The sequence below is a fragment of the Tursiops truncatus genome, chromosome 4, assembly GCF_011762595.2.
Source record: "Tursiops truncatus isolate mTurTru1 chromosome 4, mTurTru1.mat.Y, whole genome shotgun sequence".
NCBI lineage: Eukaryota > Metazoa > Chordata > Mammalia > Artiodactyla > Delphinidae > Tursiops > Tursiops truncatus.
In genome coordinates this window covers 11290848-11318213 of record NC_047037.1, presented here as the reverse complement: position 1 = coordinate 11318213, position 27366 = coordinate 11290848, and the positions used below count along the sequence as shown (strand labels likewise).

Genomic DNA, 27366 nt, shown 5'->3' with positions numbered 1-27366 from the left:
TGGGAGGCAAGAGGGATTAACAGGGAACAAGGGGCTCACCCTCTGCATCTTGACTTTATTTCTGAAAACTCAAGATATTTTGTCCATCCTTCCCAACAGTTCGCAAGCTGTCATGATCTTACCTATTGATCTTAGAAGCATATTCACAGCTGTGTCAACAAAATCTCTCACCTAACACTCGCACTACACACCCAACCTTCAGAGAAAATTAAATGGTCTAACACAGCTGAATTCCTTAGCTCTTAGGTTGAACCATATGACACTTCCGTTTTCGCAGATCAGAAACGGTTGAATATTGGCAATGGAATGTAGCTCAGTCTGATATTCATCAGCATCCTGAAATCACTTAAAAAGGAAATCGCCTTTCATTCTGATAAATCATCCCATATGTTCCATGAGAATGTGTTACATGGGTTTCAGTTAGAAAAGTAAAGTCTAGAGAATAAATCAATAAATACATTGTGATACACATAGAAAACAAACTTATGGTTACCAAAGGGAAAAGGAGAGAGGGATAAATTAGGAGTTTGGGATTAACAGATACATACTGCTATATATAAAATAGGTAACCAACAAAGATCTACTGTATAACACAGGGAACTATATTCAATATCTTGTAATAACCTATAATGGAAAAGAATCTGAAAAAGAGTATATATATATATATATATATATATGAATCACTGTGCTGTATACCTGAAACTAACACAAAATTGTAAATCAACTATACTTCAATTTTAAAAAATAAAAATAAATTATGGTATATACACACACTAGAATACTTCAGAAAAGCAGTTAAAAAATTTACTCATATAAACAACATGGATGAACAAAAGAACAGACATTGAGTGAAAGAAGCCAGATATAAAGAGTACATTCTGTAGGATTCACATTGCACCAAGGCTCAGAACAGGTGACAGAAGCCGGAAAGGTCGTACTAGAAAACTTATAGAATGCCAAAAGTATTCAATATCTCGAACCATGTCTAGGTCACAGCACTTTAAACATATACAAAAATCCATCTAGCTGTATCCTTAAAATCAGTTCCTCTTACCCACTTTGTATATGGATGTGGATTTTATACCCCAAATAAAAAAGAGGAGAGAAAATTACAGTCTGTGGACCCCCATGATACAGGTTAGCCTAGAGTGGTTAAGCACAGGCTGTGAAGGCAGATAAAATCGGTCTGCCCCCAACAGATATTTGATCTTTGATGATATACTTAACCTCTCTCTAAGCCTCAGTATTCTTATCTCTGAAATGGAGATCACAATGACATTTACCTTATACAGTTTGGGGGATAATTCAATAAGACAGTGTTTAAAAGGCACATGGCACAGAGGCTCAAAGATGGCCAGTAGGTACCAGCAGTAGCACTGGTAGCAGAGTCTGTAATGAGACATCCCCCCAACCCCGCACCTGCCCCCTCCCACGCATATACTTCAGTTTCTGGAGGATTCTTCCCCTGACCAGCTCTCACTCCTCATGTGCTCCTTGGTGGAGGAGCAGGAACCAGGCACTAACCCCCAGAACCCGGCGCAGCCGCGGTCCCCCACTTACCAGTAGGGCGTCTGGGAGGTTGTGGTCCTCTGTGAAGGTGATGACCGCAGAGGTGATGTCCAGCGCACTGAGCTCCGGCGTGGCTGTGCTGATGGAACCTGCATCCTGGATCCAGCCCGCCTGGAAGAACACGGCCACCTTCCTCAGGAGGCGGCCCGCGCGCTCGCGCTTGAATACATGTCTCACCACAAACCTCATGGAGTCCCCAAGGTTCCTGCTGCTAAAGGACCCTGCCAGGGCGAGTCCCCTGACCTCCTGCAGGAGCGCGGGCCTCCCCTTATGGTCGGAGAAGCGAACCACGTAATCTGTTTTGCTGTCGTAGGAGACGATGGCCACCCGGGCACCCGTGGGGCAGTTACTCCCACTGATTTCCGTCTTCATCAACAGAGATAGTAAAATGCCTCTCATCCTCTCGAAATCCAACTGGGAGACGTCATTTGACACTTCCAAGGCGAAGACCACCTCGGTCGGTAACACTGGGCATTCGGAAACACCTAGACACGTGGATACACAGATTTAGGATTGCCTGTAATGTCTGTAAACGGATGAAGGTTGGAGTGAATAAGAAGAAATGTTACTTACCTGAACAGGCTAGAAGGGAAACGATTTTGGAGAGAAAAGACGTTGTTAGTTGACATAGGCGAAGCCACGTTTGCCAGCTTCAGTATGAAAACCATCTCCTCTGAGAGGAGGAGCCTCTCAAGCCTCTCCGAGTTCTGCCTGAGTGTGGCAGAGAGACCTCACCTTGCTCCCCAATATCTGCTCTCCCTTTTTTCCATGGTAACAGAAACCCAGTCTCTGGCTGGGTATATGGCTGCCTGGAACAAAGGGTACATTTCCCAGTGGGGTGGCATCTTACTAAGCTCTGGATAACAGAATTAGAACCATGGGAGGTACAACCTTGAAAAAGTATCCTCCTTTCCTTTACCTGCTGGCTGAAGCTTGATAGACATCTTGGACCATGAGGTGATTTCGGAAACAGCATCCCCACCCCAGTGGCAGTGCAGGAAAATATAAAGAGGCTGCATCCCTGGGCACCCATCCCTAGGCACCATGGCGCTCCATCATCCCGGGACTGGCTACCTCCAGGCTGATTTGAGGACTATGTTGGTGTTCCTGCATTTGAGCACTGAGTCACACTGTACTGAACTTAAATCTAATACACTTAGCTACTCAGAAACTATATATACACACACATATGCATACACACATATCTTAAATTCTATATAATAAAATATAGTAATATTAGTAATTATTAATATTAATTATTGTATTGTTGGTTATTAATATATTGTTTATTAATGTTAGTAATAATATTAATTGTATATTGCATATATTATGTATAAGCGTGTATACACAAGCAATATATTTTCATGGAAAATACTAGAAAACAATATATTAAAATTACCCTTAATTTATCATATATATGTGTATATATGTATATCTATCACTTGTTTTATTTCATTTTATAAGACTTGGAGCTTAGGCTATGCTCTATTCTGAATCCTTTTTCACTTTATGGTATTCCTTCCATCAATAAATTTAGAGCAGTATCATCTGGTCTCCTATGATGTCTCATGATTTCTTCTGTCAACATCCCTTTGTGATGAGAATACTTGAACTTGTATCTGTTCATTTCTGTCCAATTACAGCTCCAAATAGGTCTACAATTATGGCTTTTGATATGCATTGTCCAATGGCTCTTAGGAAAAATTGTGCCAATTGACATACCTACATTTCTCAACTCTGGATAGGGATTTTTTTCCTCATCTTAAAAATATTTCCAATTTGAAACAAAAAAAAATCTTATTTTAATTTGTATTCTTTGACTTCTTGTAAGGTCAAACATTTTTACAGGTTTATTGTATTTTTTTCTTTTCTGAATCATCCATTCATGTTTTTGGCCCGTTTTCAATCTAAAAGAGTTTTTTACACTTAGGTTTAGCAAATATGAAATATCTGTGTTTGTAGATGAAAATGATTGAGTAGCAGTGATTTTATATATTTCAACATGATAGAGTAAAGAAGTTAGGGCCTTTCCCTGGGTTCACTGCTTATATTGCATATATTTTCCCCATTTTTCTGTTTGTTTTTGACTTTACAGTGCTCCTGAATGTAAAAGAGTTTTAACCTTTAACTCTGAAACTTTTCCTTTGTGGTCAAGGTGATGGTATTATTCTTTATGATTTTTAGGAAAAAAAATTCCAGAATCTCCCTGAACAGCAACTGGATGGGAATGGACAGAATATGGGAGAGTCAGCATAATAGGGGTGGGATGATTGTGGAGAAAACCCAAACTAAGCAATTTGCCAAGTCAATGTTCACTGCCTATTGCCAGTAAGTGGAGAAATGTATATATTATAGGATGCAAATATCCTGGAGTACATTGAAGACAAAGAATTACAATCTGGGAATGTGACAAAGCATTACTTAAGATTTGATGATTCACAGTTCCATTTTTAAAACACAAATGTTAATTTAAAAAGACCCATTTCTTACTGAAGGCTCACTGTTGATCCCTCTTGCTTAAATGGATGAAATAAAAGAACAGAGCTTCTCTTTGCCTGTTTTGTGATAAGAAGCACCAAGATGTGCAGGTGTGCAATTATCATTGCATTGCATGAGGTGCCAATTGTAGAGGAATTTTTCTTCACTGGTGAGATGGCATGCCTTTCATCCACTTCATTACTTTTAATTTAATTTTATTTTACTGAAGTACGGTTGATTTATAATATCATATTAGTTTCACGTGTACAGCAAACTGATTAGTTATACACATATATGTATTATATATTCTTTTACAGATTTTTTTCCCTTATAGGTTATTACAAAATATTGAGTATAGTTCCCTGTGCTATACAGTAGGTCCTTGTTGGTTATCTATTTTATGTATAGTAGTGTGTATATGTTAATCCCAAACTCCTAATTTGTTCCTCCCCCCTTTCCCCTTTGGTAACCATAAGTTTGTCTTCTATGTCTGTGGGTCTATTTCTATTTTGTAAATGAGTTCATTTGTAACTTTTTTTAGATTCCACATACAAGTGATATCATATGAGATTTGTCTTTCTCTATCTGACTTACTTAGTATGATAATCTCTAGGTCCATCCATGTTGCTTCAAATGGCATTATTTCATTTTTTTTTAATGGCTGACTAGTATCCCATTGTGTATATGTACCACATCTTTGTCCATTCATCTGTCGATGGACACTTAGTTTGCTTCCAGGTCTTGGCTATTGTAAATAGTGCTGCAATGAACATTGTGGTGCATGTATCTTTTTAAATTATGGTTTTCTCCAGATGTATGCCCAGGAGAGGGATTGCAGGATTGTATGGTAGCTCTGTTTTTAGTTTTTTGAGGAACCTCCATACTGTTCTCCATATCATCCACTTCACTTCTGAGACCACGTTGGGGAAGATTACTTATCCAAGTGGGGACTGAGCCGTATATGTTAAATTATAAGAGCTTCCCATGATGGACCATGGCACCTCCCAACCCCAGGTGACTTATGTTCTCAGTGCATGATCCATTCCCACTTCACACCCCTGGCTCCTTTCTAGCCTTTCCCAACAACTTACGGCAATTTTCGCGACCAAAATTGATGATTTCACAAGGCTGTTAGAAAGATGGAGAAAGAAAGGAAAGAGTACTTAATTTGAAGCATATTCCTCCTCACCGTCATGACTTAGAAATGTCGTATGGATGTTATCCCAGCCTATCTGAAGCTTTTTAATCCACAACAGAAAACCCCAAAGTTGTTACAACAGATGGAACTTTCCAGAAGTTATATTTCTGGATCCAGTGGATATTTTTAAACTATTTTATATACAATATACTGCCCATACTATTAGAGATAGATAGATAAGGGGAGCCCTTCTTTTTTTAAAAAAATCTGCCTCACAAAGGAATGGAATCAAATCTGATTTTGAAGAAGTTTAATTCCAGGAATGTCAACACAGAAGGAAGAAAAATGCCTAAAATTCTTGGATCTCTACCTTAGCGATTTCTGTAACATTTCTTTAGAATGACAGGCAAGATATTCTACCCTCAACACCTCCCCTAGAATTGTTTCATTCCTTTGATCCCTTCCTCTCTGTTCTGTTCTCCCCTTGACCCCATCACTTCCTGCTCCTCAGTTGCCCCACGTCCTTCCCTCCCCTCCCCTCAATAGTATTTTTGTACTTGGGTGACGAAAAATCATCATAAGACTGAGATCATTTTCAGGTGTGCCATAAGACACAGTGGCCTGTATTATACTATGTTTTGGCTTATGAATACTTTACAAGCAATTTTTGAACATTACAAAAAGCCTTTCCCCCCCACCCCCACTGGGGTAGTAACCTCAAAGTCTTTCCTTTCATGCCAACTGGTATTTCTCAAAAATATCCAGATTTAAAATATTATTCTACTCTTGAAAATATTTAAAATATTGTTTAAATATTTAAAATATTATTCTACTCCTTTTATTTGATTTGGTTACAACCTACCAGAGTAAAGTCTATAAACTTAAAGTACTAAGAGAACTTACAAGAGGAGAAACTAAAGAATCTTTACAGATTTCTATTTTGTGAAAGTGGAAAGTTTTGTGTTTTAAAATTTACAATTAAAATCTTCACACCAGCAGAAACAACAAATTCTGTAACTATTTCAGATATTGGAATAATCAGATAGAAAATATAAAATAACTACATTTTGTATGTCTGAAGAAATAAAAGATATCCTTGAAAATATTAAAAAAAAATCTTCACCTACCATCATATCTATCACACCTTTGGGGCCCTTGATGCCCTGGAAAGAATAGAAATGGGTTTCAAATGCAAGATTCTGGAAGTCCAACACATTATTCTGAAGAGTTGGCAAGAGAGTTTGAGAAAGCTCACCACGCTACACAGACCTCCTTCTGCCTTGCTCCTGGGCCTGAAGTTCTGTCTGACTCCTTAAGGAAGGAGGTCAGAGTGTCTAGGAGATGTATCCCAGACCCCAGAGTCCAGGGTGCCCAGGGAGATGCTACAGAAAGACTCTTAGGAGACCAGGTTATTTTGAGACTAAGCCACAGATTTTTTTGGTTTTTTGTTTTTGGGGTTTTTGGGGGTTTTTTAAATTAATTTATTTTTTTATTTTATTTTTGGCTGTATTGGGTCTTCGTTGCTGCACACAGGCTTTCTCTAGTTGCAGCGAGCGGGAGATAATCTTCATTGCACTGCGCAGGCTTCTCATTGCAGTGGCTTCTCTTGTTGCGGAGCACAGACTCTAGGTGCATGGACTTCAGTAGTTGTGGCTTGCAGGCTCTAGAGTGCAAGCTCAGTAGTTGTGGCACATGGGCTTAGTTGCTCTGCGGCATGTGGGATCTTCCTGGACCAGGACTCAAACCAGTGTCCCCTGCATTGGCAGGCGAATTCTTTTTATTTTTTTTATAGTTGTGTGTGAACTTTTTAAAAAAATTTATTTATCTTATTTATTTTTTATTTTTGGCTGCATTGGGTCTTCATTGCTGCACACAGGCTTTCTCTAGTTGCAACGAGAGGGGGCTACTCTTCGCTGTGGTGCCGGGGTTTCTCATTGTGGTGGCTTCTCTTGTTGTGGAGCACAGACTCTAGGTGCACAGGCTTCAGTAGTTGTGGCTCGTGAGCTCTAGAGTGCAGGCTCAGTAGTTGTGGCACACGGGCTTAGTTGCTCCACAGCATGTGAGATCTTCCTGGACCAGGGCTCGAATCCATGTACCCTGAATTGGCAGGCGGATTCTCAACCACTGCGCCACCAGGGAAGCCCCAATCCACAGTTTAGGATCAAATTCAGGAAAAGGCCATTCAAGATCCCAGGACCACTTATAGGCAGTTCTAAAGTGGACCCCTGTCCTCCCCTACCTCTTCTCCTCAGGCCACCCACCACCACCCTATCTATTCCCTAGCATTACACAAGTCTTCCCTGGAGCCCTTCACAACAGATCCGCCTGACTCCAGCCACTCTGGGAGTCTGGAGATCTTTGTGCTTATTTGTACTCTACGAGGTAGTCATTTGTGACTTCCTGCAGCTCACTATAATCTCCTCAGCCTTTGTTTCTTTATCTGTAAAATGGGCATGGTGGTCCTTCTTCTTTTAAGATTCTTGTGCACCTCTCCAGCAAACCCTAAACTGCAGTGAAACTACCTGGTTCAACCCGCAGCCAACTCACTGTACCTTCCTCCACGGATGATGGCCTTGTCTCTTAGGACAGGCATAGGGCAAAACGACAACCACCTCTAGTCTTTCCTTTCATACCAAATGACCTTCCAGGGAATTTTACAAATATCTGTGGGCTTGCAACATTGTCAGTGAGGATAAGATTATATAAATGTCATATTTTGTTAGGATTTCTTTCTGGTTTTTGCATAAATGTTGCCGCTCATCTTGTTTACACTGATAAACGCACTCTCCAGTGAGCTTTGTGTATTGTTTTATGTACTTAGACAGATCCATGAATCTCCAGCCACTCCACATCTTTCCCATGTTCAAGTCAAAATATCTATATTTAATAAATACTATACTGTGTAAGAACTTGAAGCTAATGCCCTCTAAAGTAAATTTGGCACATTCCCTATTTAGCTCATCCTGTGCATTTTAAATGTTTATTTCTTCTTAGAGATGTCTCATCAAATCCTTATTCAATTTTACACAAAGGTTGAAAATAAAAGAAAGGAGAAATCCATGTTACCACTGGTCCTGGAGGGCCTGGGTCACCTGGAGTTCCAACGAATCCAGGAAGTCCAGCATTACCCTAAAAATGACCAAACCAAAGGGATAAGCTTCCCCCTTGAACACGACTTGATTAAAACCAATAGACCCACCTTGAGATTCCAAGTTGTCATTATATCTGAGTCTAATGAGTCTGCTATGGACCAGTTAGTTCATGAACCGTCTTCAGTAGAGTGAGACATGGAGACTGGGTGGTGGGGGGGATGGGGAGGTCTTTGTGGGAACCATCTAAGTCCCCCCCATACATACCTAACCCCAGCCAACATGTGTAAATTCACACAAACACTTCCAAACAGAGCCTTAAAGTATGTCTCGATATTCAGCTGAGGCTCCAGGTCATATAATTAAATGAATGCAGGAAATGTGTATTGAAGGCCAGGCATCAGGAGAAAGGAAAAGTTCCTATTATCTTCTGGTCTTCAGTGTCTCAGAAAAGGTCTATGCTGACCATGGACTCACTGCTTATCTGACAGGGATTTGAACTGACACAGCATTATCTGCGTATAATTGATGCTTTATCTTTTTTAATTTTAAAACAAGAGAGAGAAGTTTAGCTGAGCAGGGTAATATTAGCCAGTAGCAAGCCAAGTTAGGCATAGTTCAAATTTTCCTTTATGTCCTTGCCAGTTTATGAAAATACCAGTTATTGGGTGCCCAGACAATATACATTCTCTTTCTGTTCCTCTCTCCTACGTTGAACACTAGTCCATGTTCTTTTCCCAGAAGGCCTTGCTCTCTAATGTATATTAGCTAAACACTACCAAGTTGTTAGGTATCCACAGGGTTACTCTTTCCAAAAAGAGATGGTAGTGATTGTGGCTTTTCAATACTGAATCTTCCGAACCTGAAGGAATGGGTTTTATTGGTAGACTCTATAAAGCACAGAGAAAAACATGACTCCAAGTCCACCAGGATGGCAGCCACATTCTTGAGAGTTTAGTCTCAGAATAGCTAAGAGAAAGTAAAGGCTTGGAAGAATCTTAAATAAACAGTAATATTTGCCCTGCAGCTAAACCAATATTTTTTCAAATGATGTCTAGATTTACCAAAGACAGAGGTGTCTCCAAACTTGTTCTTTGAAAGGTTGATACTACATAACTGAAACTCCCAACTTGAATTTTCTGTTGTTATGGTTTGGTGAGCTGCATTTGCATTCAGAAGATAAATGATAATGGGACTAAGTGGGGAGTGACCAGGAAGGTGTAGAATATTCTGACGAGGACATGGGCTTCCTGCTAAGAAGTCCATTAACCCAGTGGAAGTATAGTCCTTTGAGTAGACTGTCATGATATGGGCCTCTATAGATCTGGGGAAATTCCTTTGGTTCTTACCCTCTTCCCTCTGATTCCCTTTGCCCCCTTCTCTCCTTGGTGGCCCAGGTCACCATCTTCTCCCTTAATAGAATCAAAAGTAGAACCATGAGTATAAAGAAAAATAAGTACAAATAAATGACACATGCTGCATACCAGATGTCAGGCCCCAAAAGATTACTTGTGTACCAGGGTAGCCAGGAAATCTGGGTTCCCTCTAGTGTCAGAAATGAGATAAGGTCTTGTTTAGTGTCATGTGATTAAGTCTTTCTTTGGCATTCCTTGGGGGAAAAAGAAGATACTATAATTTTGAGAAAACAAACTCAAAACAGGTGCCAGAAAAAATAACTATCGCAAAGGCTGTTATCTTAAGCTACTCCCAAGTAGCCGTATTTTATTTCTATAATTCAATGCAAAGCAACATGCAAGTGATTTTTACAAATTCTTCCTCCTTTCTTGATATATTGTGTAATAAAACTTTCTTCTTGTACATTTTTATTTATCTATCAGTTTAAATAACCAGAGATATGATCCAATTGAAACCAAGGGAAGGGCCACCAAATTGACTGCTGGGAAGCAGATGATCATTGCCAGACCAAAGACATACTACCAAGCAAGTATTCATTCAAGAAGTATTTATTTAGCACCTACTGTGTGCCAGGCATGTCTCTAGGTGTTGGGAATTCCATGGTGAACAGAACAAAGACCCTGCCATCAAGGAACTTACCTGCTAGTGAGAAAGAGACGTAAAACCTGCCAGGGTGAGATCAATGCTATGCCAGAAAAAGGATTAAGAAATAAAGAATGTAAGGGTGAGGGGTTAGCTATTTTATATAAGGGGGTCAGGCAAAACCGTTTTGTAAAGGTAGCATTTGGGTAAAGACCAGCATGAATTCAGGAAGCAAGGCAAGCAGATGTGTGGAAGTAGAGCATCCCAGGCAGAGGAAAGAGTATGTGAAAACCATAAACAAGGGTATGAATGTGTGCTGTGTTTGACCAACAATGAAGCAGAATAATGGGATGGAGAGGGGCAGATTATGTAAAATCTTGTGGGCCACATAACAGTGGGGTTAACTCTGAATGCCATCGGGAGCCATGGCTGGGTTTTGAGTAAAGAAGTGACATGACCTGCCTCTGTATTTACAAGATGGCTCTGGTTCCTTCAAAGAAACCTAACTAGAAGGACAGAAGCAGGGGGAACAGTTAGGTGGCTCTGACACTAATCCAGGTGCTAAATCATGTTGGCTTGCCCAGAGTGCAGCAGTGGTGGTGGTGAGACAGAATGACATGCTGGATATATTCTGAAGATAGACTCACCCTTAAGTGTTGATGGATTAAATGTAAGGGGTGAGAGAAAGAGACTTATTAAAGATGAAACAAGCATCTGTTTTAAGTAACTGGTGGGATGGAGTCTCCGATTCCCAAAATGGGGAAGGCAGGAGGAAGGGCAGGTGAATCAGTTTGGGCTGACTGGATGTTTGATGATATTAAAGGATCATTGCTCATTCTTAGGTGTGATGATGGTATTGTGGTTATATTTTTAAAGAATCTTTTAGAGGGGCTTCCCCGGTGGCGCAGTGGTTGAGAGTCCGTCTGCCAGTGCAGGGGACACGGGTTCGTGCCCCTGTCCGGGAAGATCCCACATGCCGCGGAGCGGCTGGGCCCGTGAGCCATGCCGCTGAGCCTGTGCGTCCGGAGCCTGCGCTCCACAACGGAAGAGACCACAACAGTGAGAGGCCCGCATACCGCAAAAAAGAAAAAAAAAATATTTTAAGGGCTTCCCCGGTGGCGCAGTGGTTGAGAGCCCGCCTGCCGATGCAGGGGACACGGGTTCGTGCCCCGGTCTGGGAAGATCCTATATGCCGCGGAGCGGCTGGGCCCGTGAGCCATGGCCGCTGAGCCTGCGCGTCCGGAGCCTGTGCTCCGCAGCAGGAGAGGCCGCAACAGTGAGAGGCCCGCGTACCGCCAAAAAAAAAGAATCTTTTAGAGATGCAAGCTGAAATATTTATGCATGAAATATATGATATCTGGCATTTGCTTCAAAATAATTTGTGGAGGGAGTGGGAAAACGTGAGTGGGACTATAAATAAAACAAAACTAAATTGGCCAAGCGTTTTTCATTGTTTGAGCTAGGATATGTACACAGGAGGAGGTATCATATTAGTCTCTCCACTTGTATATATGTTTGAATTTTTCCATAATAAAAGATTAGAAAACAAAAGAAGAAGAAAAAAGTTGCTTGGGGACATGCCAACTTTCAGGTGCCTATGAGATAAGCAAGTAGAAACATATTTGGAGCTTAAGAGATTGGTCCAAGCTAGAGAAGTAAACTGAGATCAGAGGACAGATGGCACTTGATGCCATGAGACTGGATAAGGTCACCTGAGGAGTGAGTAATGAGGGAGAGAAATATGAGGATAGAGTCTTGAGTCCTCAACATTTAGAGCTCAAGAACATTCAGAAGATCCATCCAAGAGCAGCCAGGGAAAACCAGGGAAGTGGTATGTGCTGGAAGTTGAGTGAGCAAAGGTTTAAACAACAAGCCCATTATCATCTCTGTCAAATGCTGCTGAGACACGGAACACAATGAGGGCAGAGAACTGACCACTGGACTTAGCACAATGGGTTTTTCTGTTTTTTGTTTTTTTAAAAAATATTTTGATCTAATTTATTGTATGTTTTTATTTATTTATTTTCAGCTGTGTTGTGTCTTCATTGCTGCACACGGGCTTTCTCTAGTTGCAGTGAGCGGGGGCTACTCTTCGTTGTGGTGCACGGGCTTCCCATTGCGTTGGCTTCTCTTGTTGTGGAGCATGGGCTCTATCTAGGTGCACGGGCTTCAGTAGCTGTGGCACGAGGGCTCAGTAGTTGTGGCTCATGGGCTCTAGAGCGCAGGCTTAGTAGTTGTGGTGCACGGGCTTAGTTGCTATGTGGCATGTGGGGTCTTCCCAGACCAAAGCTCGAACCCCTGTACCCTGCCTTGGCACACAGATTCTTAACCACTGTGCCACCAGGGAAGCCCCTGGGTTTTTTTCTTCTAATTTTTATTTTATATTGGAGCATAGTTGATTAGCAGTGTTGTGTTCGTTTCAGGTGTACAGCAAAGTGATTCATTTATATATATACATGTATGTATTCTTTTTCAAATTATTTGTCCATTTAGGTTATTACAGAATATTGAGCAGAGTTCCCTGTGCTATACAGTAGGTCCTTGTTGGTTACCTATTTTAAATATTGTAGGGTGTACATGTCAATCCCAACTTCCCAATCAATCCCTCCCCCCCTTTCCCGCCCTCCACACCAGGAAACATAAGTTTCTTCTCTAAGTCTGAGTATGTTTCTGTTTTGTAAATAAGTTCATTTGTATCTTTTTTTTTTTTTTCGGTTCGCGGGCCTCTCACTGTTGTGGCCTCTCCCGTTGCGGAGCACAGGCTCCGGACGTGCAGGCTCAGCGGCCATGGCTCACGGGCCCAGCCGCTCCACGGCATGTGGGATCTTCCCACACCGGGGCACGAACCCATGTCCCCTGCATCGGCAGGCGGACTCTCAACCATTGCGCCACCAGGGAAGCCCTGTATCATTTTTTTGATTCTTCATATAAGCAATAAATGATATTTGTCTTTCTCTGTCTTACTTACTTCACTTAGTATGATAATCTCCAGGTCCATCCATGACATACAGATGGCCAAGAGGCACATGAAAAGATGCTCAACACCACTAATTTTTAGAAAAATACAAATCAAAACTACAATGAGATATCACCTCACACCAGTCAGAATGGCCATCATCAAAAATCTACAAACAATAAATGCTGGAGAGGCTACGGAGAAAAGGGAACCCACCTACACTGTTGGTGGGAATGTAAATTGCTACAGCCACTACGGAGGACAGTATGGAGGTTCCTTAAAAAACTAAAAATAGAGCTACCATATACATACTAGATGCCAGTAGCATCTCTTGCCACAGTTCTTTTTTTTTTTTTTACAACTTTATTGGAGTATAATTGCTTTACAATGGTGTGTTAATTTCTCCTTTATAACAAAGTGAATCAGCTACACATATACATATATCCCCATATCTCCTCCCTGTTGCATCTCCCTGCCATCCTCCTCATCCCACCCCTCTAGGTGGTCACAAGCACCGAGCTGATCTCCCTGTGCTATGGGGCTGCTTCCCACTAGCTATCTATTTTACATTTGGCAGTATATATAAGTCCATGTCACTCTCTCACTTCATCTCAGTTTACCTTCCCCCTCCCCCTGTCCTCAAGTCCATGCTCGACATCTGCATCTCTATTCCTGTCCTGCCCCTAGGTTCTTCATAACTTTTTTTTTTTTAGATTCCATATATATATGTTAGCATATGGTATTTGTTTTCCTCTTTCTGACTTACTTCACTCTGTATGACAGACTCTAAGTCCATCCACCACACTACAAATAGCTCAATTTCACTTCTTTCTATGGCTGAGTAATATTCCATTCTATATAAGTGCCACATGTTCTTTATCCATAATCTGTCGATGGACACTTAGGTTGCTTCCATGTCCTGGCTATTGTAAATAGAGCTGCAATGAACATTGTGGTACATGACTTTCTTTGAATTATGGTTTTCTCAGGATATATGCCCAGGAGTCAGATTGCTGGGTCATATGGTAGTTCTATTTTTAATTTTTTAAGGAACCTCCATAATGTTCTCCATAGTGGCTCTATCAATTTACATTCCCACCAACAGTGCAAGAGCGTTCCATTTTCCCCACACCCTCTTCAGCATTTATGGTTTTTAGATGTTTTATCATGGCCATTCTGACTGGTGTGAGTTGACCTCACCAGTGAGGTCACTGGTGCATTGACCTCAATGCACTTTTGATTTGCATTTCTCTAATGATTAGCGATGTTGAGCATTCTTTCATGTTTGTTGGCAATCTGTATATCTTCTTAGTAGAAATGTCTATTTATGTCTTCTGCCCATTTTTGCACTGGGTGGTCTGTTTTTTTGATATTGAGCTGCATGAGCTGCTTGTAAATTTTGGAAATTAATTATTTGTCAGTTGCTTCATTTGCAAATATTTTCTACCATTCTGAGGGCTGTCTTTTCATCTTGTTTATGGTTTCCTTTGCTGTGCAAAAGCTTTTAAGTTTCATTAGGTCCCATTTGTTTATTTTTGTTATTATTTCCATTTCTCTAGGAGGTAGGTCAAAAAGGAGCTTTCTGTGATTTATGTCATAGAGTGTTCTGCCTATCATCTCCTCTAAGAGTTTTACAGTGTCCAGCTTTACATTTAGGTCTTTAATCCATTTTGAGTTTGTGTATGGTGTTTGGGAGTGTTCCAATTTTATTCTTTTACATGTAGCTGTCCAGTTTTCCCAGCACCACTTATTTAAGAGGCTATCTTTTCTCCATTGTATATTCTTACCTCCTTTATCAATAATGTGACCATATGTGCATGGGTTTATCTCTGGGCTTTCTATCCTGCTCCACTGATCTATATTTCTGCTTTTGTGCCAGTACCATACTGTCTTGTTTATGTAGCTTTGCAGTAGAGTCTGAAGATAGGGAGCTTGATTCCTTCAGCTCCATTTTTCTTTCTCAAGGTTGCTTTGGCTATTTGGGGTCTTTTGTGTTTCCGTACAAATTGTGAAATTTTTTGTTCTAATTCTGTGAAAAATGCCATTGGTACTTTGATAGGGATTGCACTGAATCTGTAGATTGCTTTTGGTAGTATAGTCATTTTCACAATGTTGATTCTTCCAATCCAAGAACATGGTATATCTCTCCATCTGTTTGTATCATCTTTAATTTCTTTCATCAGTGTCTTATAGTTTTCTGCATACAGGTCTTTTGTCTCCTAGGTAGGTTTATTCCTAGGTATTTTATTCTTTTTTTTGCAATGGTAAATGGGAGTGTTTCCTTAATTTCTCTTTCAGATTTTTCAGCATTAATGTATACGAATGCAAGAGATTTCTGTGCATTAATTTTGTGTCCTGCTACATTACCAAATTCATTGATTAGATCTAGTAGTTTTCTGGTAGAGTCTTGAGGATTTGCTATGTATAGTATGTCATCTGCAAAGAGTAACAGCTTTACTTCTTCTTTTCCGATTTGGATTCCTTTTATTTCCCTTTCTTCTCTGATTGCTGTGGCTAAAACTTCCATAACTACATTGAATAATAATGGTGAGAGGACAACCTTGTCTTGTTCCTGATCTTAGAAGAAATGTTTTCACTTTTTCACCATTGAGAACCATGTTGGCTGTGGGTTTGCCATATAAGACCTTTATCATGTTGAGGCAAGTTCCCTCTATGCATATTTTCTAGAGGGTTTTTATCATAAGTGTGTTTAAATTTTGAGAAAATCTGTTTCTGCATCTATTGAGATGATCACATGGTTTTTATACTTCAAATTGTTAATACGGTGTATCACATTGATTGATTTGCATATATTGAAGAATCCTTGCATTCCTGGGATAAATCCCACTTGATCGTGGTGCATGATCCTTTTAATGTGCTGTTGGATTCTATTTGCTGGTATTTTGTTGAAGGATTTTTGCATCTATGTTCATCAGTGATATTGGCCTGTAGTTTTTTTTCTTTGTGACATCTTTGTGTGGTTTTGTTATTAGGGTGATGGTGGCCTCGTAGAATGAGTTTGAGAGTGTTCCTCCCTCTGCTCTATTTTGGAAGAATTTGAGAAGGATAGGTCTTAGCTCTCTCTAAATATTGATAGAATTTGCCTGTGAAGCCATCTGGTCCTGGGCTGTTGTTTGTTGGAAGATTTTTAATCACAGTTTAAATTTCAGTGCTTGTGATTTGTCTGTTTATATTTTCTATTTCTTCCTGGTTCAGTCTGGGAAGGTTGTGCTTTTCTAAGCATTTGTCCATTTCTTTCAGGGCATCCACTTTATTGGCATAGAGTTGCTTGTAGTAATCTTCATGATCCTTTGGATTTCTGCAGGTCCATTGTTACTTCTTTTTTCATTTCTAATTCTATTGATTTGAGTCTTGTCTCTTTTTTTCTTGTTGAGTCTGGCTAACGGTTTGTCAATTTTATTTCTCTCTCAAAGAATCAGCTTTTAGTTTTATTGATTTTTGCTATTGTTTCCTTCATTTCTTTTTCATTTATTTCTGCTTTGATCTTTATGATTTCTTTCCTTCTGCTAACTTTGGGGGTTTTTTGTCCTTCTTTCTCTAATTGCTTTAGGTAAGGTTAGGTTGTTTATTTTAGATGTTTCTTGTTTCTTGAGGTAGGATTGTATTGCTATATACTTCCCTCTTAGAACTGCTTTTGCTGCATCCCATAGGTTTTGGGTGGTCGTGTTTTCAGTGTCATTTGTTTCTAGGTATTTTTTTATTTCCACTTTGATTTCTTCAGTGATCTCTTCGTTATTTAGGAGCATATTGTTTAGTCTCCATGTGTTTGTATTTTTTACAGATTTTTTCCTGTAATTGATATCTAGTCTCCTCGCATTCATATCTAGTCTCCTAATCTCCTAGATATGATTTCAATTTTCTTAAATTTATCAGGGTTTGATTTGTGACACAAGATATGATCTGTCCTGGAGAATGTTCCATGAGCACTTGAAAAGAAAGTGTATTCTGTTGTTTGGAGATGGAATGTCCTATAAATATCAATTAAGTCCATCTTATTTAACATATCATTTAAAGCTTGTGTTTCTTATTTATTTTCAATTTGGACAATCTGTCCGTTGGTGAAAGTGGGTTGTTAAAGTCCCCTACTATGATTATGTTACTGTCGATTTCCCCTTTTATGGCTGTTAGCATTTGCCTTATGTATTGAGGTGTTCCTATGTTGGGTGCATAAATATTTACAATTGTTAGATCTTCTTCTTGCATTGATCCCTTGATCATTATGTAGTGTCCTTCTTTGTCTCTGGTAATAGTCTTTATTTTAAAATCTATTTTGTTTGATATGAGAATAGCTACTCCAGCTTTCTTCTGATTTACATTTGTATGGAATATCTTTTTCCATCCGCTCACTTGCAGTGTGTACATGTCTGTAGGTCTGAAGTGGATCTCTTGTAGACAGCATATATAGGGGTCTTGTTATTGTATCCATTCAGCCAGTGTATGTCTTTTGGTTGGAGCATTAATCCATTTATATTTAAGGTAATTATCGATATGTATGTTCCTATTACCATTTTCTTAATTGTTTTGTGTTTGTTATTGTAGGTGTTTTCCTTCTCTTGTGTTTCCTGCCTAGAGAAGTTCCTTTAGCATTTGTTGTAAAGCTGGTTTGATGGTTCTGAATTCTCTTAGCTTTTGCTTTTCTGTTAAGGTTTTAATTTCTCCACCGAATCTGAATGAGTGCCTTGCTGTGTAGAGTAATCTTCATTGTAAGTTTTTCCCTTTCATCACTTTAAATATGTCCTGCCAGTCCCTTCTGCCTTGCAGAGTTTCTGCTGAACGATCAGCTGTTAACCTTATGGGGATTCCCTTGTATGTTATTTGTTGTTTTTCCCTTGATGCTTTTAATATTTTTTCTTTGTATTTAATTTTTGATAGTTTGATGAATATGTGTCTTGGTGTGTGTCTCCTTGGATTTATCCTGTATGGGGCTCTCTGTGCTTCCTGGACTTGATTAACTATTTCCTTTCCCATATTAGGGAAGTTTCCCACTATAATCTCTTAAAATATTTTCTCAGTCCCTTTCTTTTTCTCTTCTTCTTTTGGGACTCCTATAATTCCAATGTTGGTGTGTTTAATGTTGTCCCAGAGGTCTCTAAGACTGTCCTCAATTCTTTTCATTCTTTCTTCTTTATTCTGCTCTGTGATCATTATTTCCATATTTTATCTTCCAGATCACTTATCCGTTCTTCTGACTCAGATATTCTGCTATTGATTCCTTCTAGAGAATTTTAAATTTCATTTATTTTGTTGTTCATCATTGTTTGTTTGTTCTTTATTTCTTCTAGTTCCTTGTTAAACATATCTTGTATTTTCTCCATTCTTAGAATTTGGATCACCTTTACTATCATTACTCTGAATTGTTTTTCAGGTAGACTGCCTATTTCCTCTTCATTTGCTTGACCTAGTGTGTTTTTACCTTGCTCCTTCATTCGCTGTGTGTTTCCCGGTCTTCTCATTTTGCTTAACTTACTGTGTTTGTGGTCTCCTTTTCTCAGGCTGCAGGTTCATAGTTCCCATTGCTTTTGGATTGCCTCCAGTGGGTAAGGTTGTTGCAGTGGGTTGTGTTGTCTTCCTGGTGGAGGGGACTGGTGCCTGTGTTCTGGTGGATGAGGCTGGATCTTGTCTTTCTGGTAGGCAGGACCACATCCTGTGGTGTGTTTTGGGGTGTCTGTGACCTTAGTATGATTTTAGGCATCCTCTCTGCTAATCGTTGTGGTTGTGTTCCTGTCTTCCTCGTTGTTTGGCATAGGGTGTCCAGCACTGTAGCTTGCTGGTTTTTGAGTGGAGCTGGGTCTTAGCATTGAGATGGAGATCTTTGGGAGAACTTTCACCATTTGATATTATGTGGAGCCTGGAGGTCTCTGGTGGACCAATACCCTTTACTCAGCTCTTCCACCTCAGAGGCACAGGCCTGACAGCCAGCTGGAACCCCAAGACCCTGTGAGCCACACAGCTCAGAAGAAAAGGGAGGAAAAAAGAAAGTCACAGAAAAATAAAATAAAATAAAATAAAAAGGGTATTCAAATAAAAAATAATTTTTAAAAATAAAAAACTTAAAAAGTAATAAAAAAGAAAGAAAGAAGAGAGCAACCAAACCAAAATATAAATCCACCAATGATAAGTGCTAAAAAATATACTAAAAAAAAAAACGGACAGGCAGAACCCTAGGACAAATGGTAAAAAAAAGCTGTACAGACAAAACCACACAAAGAAGCATACACGTACACACTCACAAAAAGAGAAATAGAAAAAATATATTGTTGCTCCCAAAGTCCACCGCCTCAAGTTTGGGATGATTCGTTGTCTCTTCAGGTATTCTACAGATGCAGGGTACATTAAGTTGATTGTGGAGATTTAATCCACTGCTTCTGAGGCTGCTGGGAGAGATTTCTCTTTCTCTTCTTTGTTCCCACAGATCCTGGGGTTCAGCTTTGGATTTGTCTCTGCCTCTTTGTTTAGGTTGCCTGAGGGCGTCTGTTCTTCGCTCAGACAGTAAGGGGTTAAAGGAGCAGCTGATTAGGGGGCTCTGGCTCTCTCAGGTCAGGGGGAGGGAGGGGTACGGAATGCGGGGGGAGCCTGCAGTGGCAGAGGCCGGCGTGAGGTTGCAACAGCCTGAGGCACACCATGTGTTCTCTTGGGGAAGTTGTCCCTGGATCTCGGGACCCTGGCAGTGGCGGGCTGCACAGGTTGCTGGGAGAGGAGGTGTGGATAGTGACCTGTGCTTGCACACAGGCTTCTTGACCTTAGCGTTTCATGCCCGTCTCTGTGGTCCACGCTGATAGCTGCGGCTCACCCCTGTCTGTGGAGCTTGTTTAGGTGGTTCTCTGAATCCCCTCTCCTCATTCACCCTGAAACAATGGTCTCTTGCCTCTTCAGCAGTTCCAGACTTTTTTCCGGACTCCCTCCCAGCTTGCTGTGGCGCACTAGCCCCCTTCAGGGTGTGTCCGCGCGGCCAACCCCAGTCCTCTCCCTCGGTTCTGATCTCTCAAGCCCGAGCCTCAGCTCCCAGCCCCCGCCCGCCCCGACGGGTGAGCAGACAAGCCTCTCAGGTTGGTGAGTGCTGGTCAGAACCGATCCTCTGTGCGGGAATCTCTCTGCTTTGCCCTCTGCACCCCTGTTGCTGTGCTCTCTTCTGTGGCTCCAAAGCTTCCCCTCGCCACCCCCCGTCTCTGCCAGTGAAAGGGCATCTTAGTGTGTGGAAACATTTCCTCCTTCACAGCTCCCTCCCGGAGGTGTAGGTCCCATCCCTATCCTTTTGTCTCTATTTTTTCTTTTTTCTTTTGCCCTACCCAGGTACGTGGGGAGTTTATTGCCTTTTGGGAAGTCTCAGGTCTTCTGCCAGCATTCAGTAGGTGTTCTGTAGGAGTTGTTCCACATGTATATGTATTTCTGTTGTATTTGTGGGGAGGAAGGTGATCTCCACGTCTTACTCTTCTGCCATCTTGAAGGTCTCTCTCCTCTTGCCCCAGTTGTGACAAACAGCACATCTCTAGATACTGCCAAATGTCCCCTGGAGGGTAAAATCATCCCTTATTGAGAACCACTGGTACAGTCTACTCCTTCAAAGAGTTTTATCAGAGAGAAATGGGGTGATGGGAGTATGTAATTAAATGAGGGGTGTTTTGTTTTGTTTTCAGATGGAAGATATTCCCACCTCTTTGTATACTGCTGGGAATGGTCTATGGTGAGGGAAGAAAATTTGATGATACAGAAGAAAAAGGCGACCCTTGCAAGAGCTAGAGCTTTAAGGAAGCAAAAAGAGAATGGAATCCAGTCCACAAGAGGAGAGATGAGGCATACAGACACATAAGGGCACTGACTCTCATCCAGTGCAGTGGAAGGAAGGCAGGACATGTAATCACAGAGGCAAGCAGGTGGCCTCCATTGTGGTGGATGTATGTAGCAGTTTTCTTCTCAATGATTCTATTTAATTAATGAAATAGGAAGCACAGTCGTCTGCTGAAAATGTAGAAGAGAAAGCAAGTCTTGGAGGTTTGAGGGGAGAGGAGAGGGTATAAAATAGTCAACTTGGAGGGAAGAAGAGTGAACTGACTAGGAAAACGTTGTCGGCTAAGCAGCAGTAGGGCCATGAGGGAGACCATGATGTGTTGCCAGGAAAAAAATCATGCAAATGTAGACTGACTCTCTGTGTTCCACAGTGTTAACTCTATCACAGTGAGCACAGACTGCCCTTGTGCTTAGCTCACAGCTGGTATGTGGCTCAAAATGTGCCCGTTTGAATTCTACCCAGAATTCCCTGCCATGCAAACTCTCTCCTAAAGAAGAAAGACTTAATTTGCCAGGATGGGGCTCCAGTGGCTAGATTCTACACTCAGCTCTGTCTCTAGCTGTGTGACCATAGGCAGGTTACTTCACTTCTCTGAGTCTCCATGTTCTTATCTGTAAATAGACAAGGCTAAGCTAGATGATCACTGATCTAGATGATCACCCCATTGTCCCATCATTCCACAGATATTTACCAAGAGCTTACTGTGTTTGGGGTCCTTTCCTGCTTGATAAAATGACAGTGGTGCCATCCTGCAGCCATAAGGGAAACAAGAGAATTGAGACAAGTCAGCCCAGAGTCCTGTTCAGTAGCTGAGCATCACTACACATTCCAGTGATCTCCTAGTTTGTGAGGCAATAAATGTAACTTGTAGACTGAAGAATAACTGTAGCTAATGACATTTGATTCATTCAGCGAGCTTCACGTGGCTTCCATGCTTCAGAACCTCTGTCAGTGACCCATGAACTACATGTTAAAATACCAGCTTCTTATAGGAATGGAAATATTCAAATATACTTATTGAACACCTACTCTCTGCCAGGTTTTATTCCAGCAATACAAAAATGAATAAAATGTCTAGAAAACTGATACAAATTAACTTATTTACAGAAATAGACTCACAGACATAGAAAACAAACTTACCAAAAGGGAAAGTTTGGGAGGGATAAATTAGGAGTTTGGGAGTAACCTATGCACACTACTTTATATAAAATAGATAACTAAAAAAGACCTACTGTATAGCACAGTGTACTGTACTCCAAAACTTGTAATAACCTATAATGGAAAAGAATCTGAAAAAGATTTATATATATATCTCATTTTGCTATATACCTGAAACTAACACAATGGCAATTTTTAAAAATAAATTAATTTAAATAAATTAATTAATTAAATACTTAAGAAATATTTAAATGAATAATATGCAAGCCTGCTGTCAAGTTCACAAACTGGAAGTAGACACAGGGATAAATTATAATACAACCTAGATGGGAAAGGCTACTGTAGAAATATGAACAATGGGCTTTAGGAACACAGAGCATAGCACAACAATTTCTGTCTGGGGAAGCCCAATAGGGCATCCACAAGGAGAAGCTGATATTTGACTTGGTTTAAGAAAAGGAGTAAAAATCGTCCAAAAGAGGGAGATGGGGAAGAACATCCCAAATAGAGGCAAGAGCGTTCGCAAAGGCAAGGAGTTGGGACAGGGTCTGGCATGCCTAGAGCTGGGGTGGGGCCATCTGGCACAGGTGGATGATGAGGTAAGGAATTTGGTTTTTCAATAAGGGAGTAACAAACCCAGCTTTTATTTTTTAAAGCTGGAACTCTGGTAGCTACAATATGTCATAAACAACATGTAGAAATCATTCCTGGCATACCACTTGGGTAATAACACTTATTCTAGTGAAATAAAATAAAAACTACAGTCTTTAGTTGAGAAAAATCTGTAAGGTAACCCTCACCTTTGTTCCTTTTCTTCCTGGACGTCCATATCCATCTGGACTAGAAAGACCCTAAGAAAATGATACACAATGAATTGTAGAGTCATCCACATCAACACTCGGTCAATAATATTATCCAAACTAGGGCTTGCCTGGTGGCGCAGTGGTTGAGAGTCCGCCTGCCGATTCAGGGGACGCAGGTTCATGCCCCGGTCCGGGAAGATCCCACATGCCGCAGAGCGGCTGGGCCCGTGAGCCATGGCCGCTGAGCCTGTGCGTCCGGAGCCTGTGCTCCACAACGGAAGAGGCCACAACAGTGAGACGCCCGCATACCGCAAAAAAAAAAAAAAAATATTATCCAAACTCTTGGACAAATCAGCAGGTGCAAGGAGGTAGAGAAAGCAGAAGGAGCTTGGTGGAGGGTTGCAGGGGCTTGGTGGAGGTTTACCCTACCTTTACAGGATAAACACTAGACTACCTTCATAGGCTAAGGAGCGGATAAGGGTTTAAAATTTTAAAAGACTATGAGATAAAACTTTATAAGACTATGAGATAAGTTTGTGTGTGTGTGTGTGTGTGTGTGTGTGTGTGTGTGTGTGTGTGTTAATTTTTAACCCTCTTTTCAGCAAGATTCTGACCTCAGCAAGATGCTACCTTGGTTGTAGGAAGCCAAGTCACTGTACAAAGTTCCCCCTGGGCTAACCTTGCTTTCTTTGTAGGATAAAATAACAATGGAAGAAGTTCCAGAATTGCTAAATCTCTAAGGATAAAGAGAAATCTGGGGGGTGGGGGGAAAGACTGGGATAGAGACAATGTCGTGCATATGATATAAACCCAGACAGACTTGAATTTTTATGCCACTTCCACTGGTTCTATGAGTGACCTTGGCCAAGTTACTCAGCCTCTATAAGATTCAGCCTCCTCATCTTTTAAATGGGGATAATAATATCATCTACAAAGCATGGTTTTTGGAAAGATTAAGTGGAATTGTGCATGGAAAGCACTTAGCATGATGCCAGGCACAGAGAAAATACTTGATAAGTGGCCATTATTCTGCTGCTGGTGGTGGCTGGAGTATTGGTGATGTTGGCAGAGGAGTGTAATGGTGGTGGTGACGGTAGTGGTAGAGGGGTGGTGATTCATGGTAGTAGTGGTCATGGTGATGGTGATGTTGTTGGAGGTGGTGGTGGTGGAATTTGACATGGTGTTGATGATGATGGTCGCTATGAAAACGTGGATGATGCTACTGGGATCTTAGCATCTGTACATGTAGACAGTGAGCATCCTGTAATAAAGGGTGAATTCAGAACCTTTTAGTTGTTCTTTGCTGAATGGACAAAGACTGTGCCTAAATCAAGTAGATCAGCTGAGGAAAAGTTTTTTTTTTTTTTTTAATTTTAAGCCACAAGAATCATGGCTATGACCTAAGGAGGAAAGTTTGAAATATTAGAAAATAAAAAGGAAGGTAAAAAAAAATTGCCAGAAATAAATTACTAAGGGGGAAAAAGGATGCAAATGAGGTTCAATTGCTGTTACACCAGCTTCTCTCTGCTTAAGGACATGCAGGGCCTCCAGCATCTTCAACTCCAGAGGCCCAAACTGTATATTTTGGAGATTCCCCCTCTGATGTGATACCTTCAAGAAAGGCATTGCTCCCCAGCTTTTTCTGTCCCAGAGAGAGGTCAGCAGGCACAAGCTTTGTGTTATTTTAAGTCAAGATATTTTAAAGCTAAACAGTGTTAACTTCATCATCTGATTTGAGTGTAGATGCATTTGATAGTAATCCTATTTTTTTTCCTTTCCACATTTAAGCTTCTTAGTCCTGTTTTTGTTTCCTCTCCTTGCTAATAACTGCAAGTTCAGTGCGGAGTGCAAAACAGCTGCAGGTCCTTCCTGCTGTTGATGAAAGAAATCTCAGAAACATGAGTTGGAAAGACAGCATTACTCTGTATTATAAAGCTAATTCCAGTGAGGTAATGAATTGAAAATAGTCATGAAATAACTAACTTGCTCTCATGTTCAGAGTGATGACTAAGGTAAAAATGCACAGCCCTGCAGATCATCCCTGGTCTCCAAAGATTATTGTTGTGCTCTGAATAATCAAACACAGACCCTTAAATGTTTGCAACTCTGATTGGCTGTCTTACTTGTTTTTTTGGGAAAAAAAAAGTGTCATTGAACATCTCTGTATTCCTAAAGACTCAAATGCTTGTAAAATATCTTTGTCAAACAGAAGAGTCTCTTTGGAACTTCCCTCTTCAACAACATGTCAGAAGGCAAAATAAATCCTGAGACACCTTTGGATTCTTTATTGATATAAGGAGTTTGGGAGTCTTTGAACTATGTAGATTCACAACAGCTCTACTGATGATCATGTCATATTTGTGACCCCAAATATTCATCAAGAATGTTAGAATTTTGTGTGGAACAACAACAAATAACAAGAAATTTGATCAGGAGTCCAAAACAGAGAAACTAGACTTACAAGTTTCCCCCTTGGTCCTTGTAGACCCGGCGGTCCTCTTTCTCCTGCATCACCAAGCTCTCCCTTTTAAAATAAAAAGTAAAAATTAAATTAATTTTCTGCTATGAGTTCATGCAATTTTATGTCATTTTCCTTAGAGGTTTTATACTCCTTTCAAGTCCTCTTGGCATCATCCTACAGTCTAAGGTCAATATCTTCCTCTAGACTTTGTTAAATACAGGTAACTAACAAATATAGTGAAGATTTTGGTACTGAAAATTAACAAACCAGGTATGCAGCACGAGTTAAAGAATTTTATATTACTATGGCTTTTTCTAGGTGTAAGTGTATGAAACTATATTTGTGCTGAGTCTATATGTTTATCTATCTATTGATGTATCTTTGTCTACTAATATATGTGTCCATCTAACCATCCATCTTTCTATATGTCTGTCTAAATATCTTTCCTTCTCTGTATACATCTATCCAGCTACAAGATAATGGACAGTCAATATCACCACCAAGGGACTTCCCTGCTGGCACAGTGGTTAAGAATCCACCTGCCAGTGTGGGGGACACGGGTTGGATCCCTGGTCCTAGAAGGCCCCACATGCCGTGGAACAACTAAGCTCATGTGCCACAACTACCGAGCCTGCACTCTAGAGCTCCCAGCCACGAATACTGAGCCCACGCACCGCAAATACTGAGCCCGCATGCTGCAACTACTGAAGCCCGTGCGCCTACAGCCCGTGCTCCACAACAAGAGAAGCCACTGCAACGAGAAGCCCGCACAGGCTAGAGAAAGCCCGTGGGCAGCAACAAAGACCCAATGCAGCCCCCCCCCCAAAAAAAATCCAAAGCCATGTCAAGTCTCTATTATCACAGAGTACTTATAAAAAAAAAATCCAAAGCCATGTCAAGTCTCTATTATCTCAGAGTACTTATAAATATATATATATTTATATACATATTTATATATTTTTTATATATATATATATCATTACCAAGCACATCAGACACTCATGTTGGAAATGATCATATAAGGAGATATTCATATAAAAGATTCCAAGTTGCAGTCTAGGAAGTGTGTTTTTTTCTGACATTTACCTTCATTCCTCTTGGTCCATCTTTTCCTTTTGAACCATTTGGCCCTGGAGGCCCAGGATTCTCCTGTAATAAGACCATGACCCAAATCATCTCTAATGTTTGATACAATTAATTTTATCCTCCAAAGTGCATAATAGACACATTTAACCTCTGAGTTGGGGTTTGAGGTAGGGCAGTAAGGTGTTCTGTGCAAGAGGCCACGTCCTCCACGTACCAAGAATTGGAGGAATTACCTGTCTACTAGAGGGAAAAATACCATCTGATTAAGAGACTGGGAAGACAAAAGCCTGGACTTTTATCCACTCCAAATAGAAAATATGATCGAATGAGAATGAAAATGATACGGTCAGTTATGGGGCTTGACTTTTCCCAACCAAGAGAGAGATGGCTTAGGCCATTCTGAATCTCCAGATACACTAATCCCTGGCTTAAATTATGCTGCTTGGGTTTTTAAAGCTATCTCAAATGCTCCTTCTGTAGGAAGCCACTCCTGATTGCCTGATCTGACCTGATTGCCTCAGCCTGATCTGACCCTTCTATGAACCACGGGATAGCGAGTGAGGGAGGCACTAAACAGGCACTAGAAAGACCCAAGCCAGTTCAGCCACCTACTATCCAGATGAAAAGTTATTTGATCCCTTTGAGCCTCAGTTTTCTCCTCTACAAAACTGGGATAATTTTAAGCAATGCTTCCTTATATGTTTGTAAGGAATAAATCAGTCATTTATGGCCCTTTGATACTACTATTTTTTTCTTTCACTATAAGTAAGTATGAGCATGTGTTACACACCCCTGTGGCTCAAACCAATCTCATTCATCACTA

General features: G+C 40.6%; 1 protein-coding gene across 1 annotated transcript in view; it reads right to left on the bottom strand.

The window, feature by feature from the left end:
* The window catches only part of LOC109549793 (collagen alpha-4(VI) chain-like), a 53637-nt gene that overhangs the window by 19511 nt on the left and 6760 nt on the right, over nucleotides 1-27366 (bottom strand). The window contains 10 exon segments of the mRNA XM_033856315.1: nucleotides 1561-2054; nucleotides 2143-2151; nucleotides 5139-5175; nucleotides 6313-6348; nucleotides 8252-8314; nucleotides 9624-9686; nucleotides 9784-9819; nucleotides 22994-23044; nucleotides 25458-25520; nucleotides 26544-26606. Of these exon segments, the coding sequence (XP_033712206.1) occupies nucleotides 1561-2054; nucleotides 2143-2151; nucleotides 5139-5175; nucleotides 6313-6348; nucleotides 8252-8314; nucleotides 9624-9686; nucleotides 9784-9819; nucleotides 22994-23044; nucleotides 25458-25520; nucleotides 26544-26606 (915 nt within the window).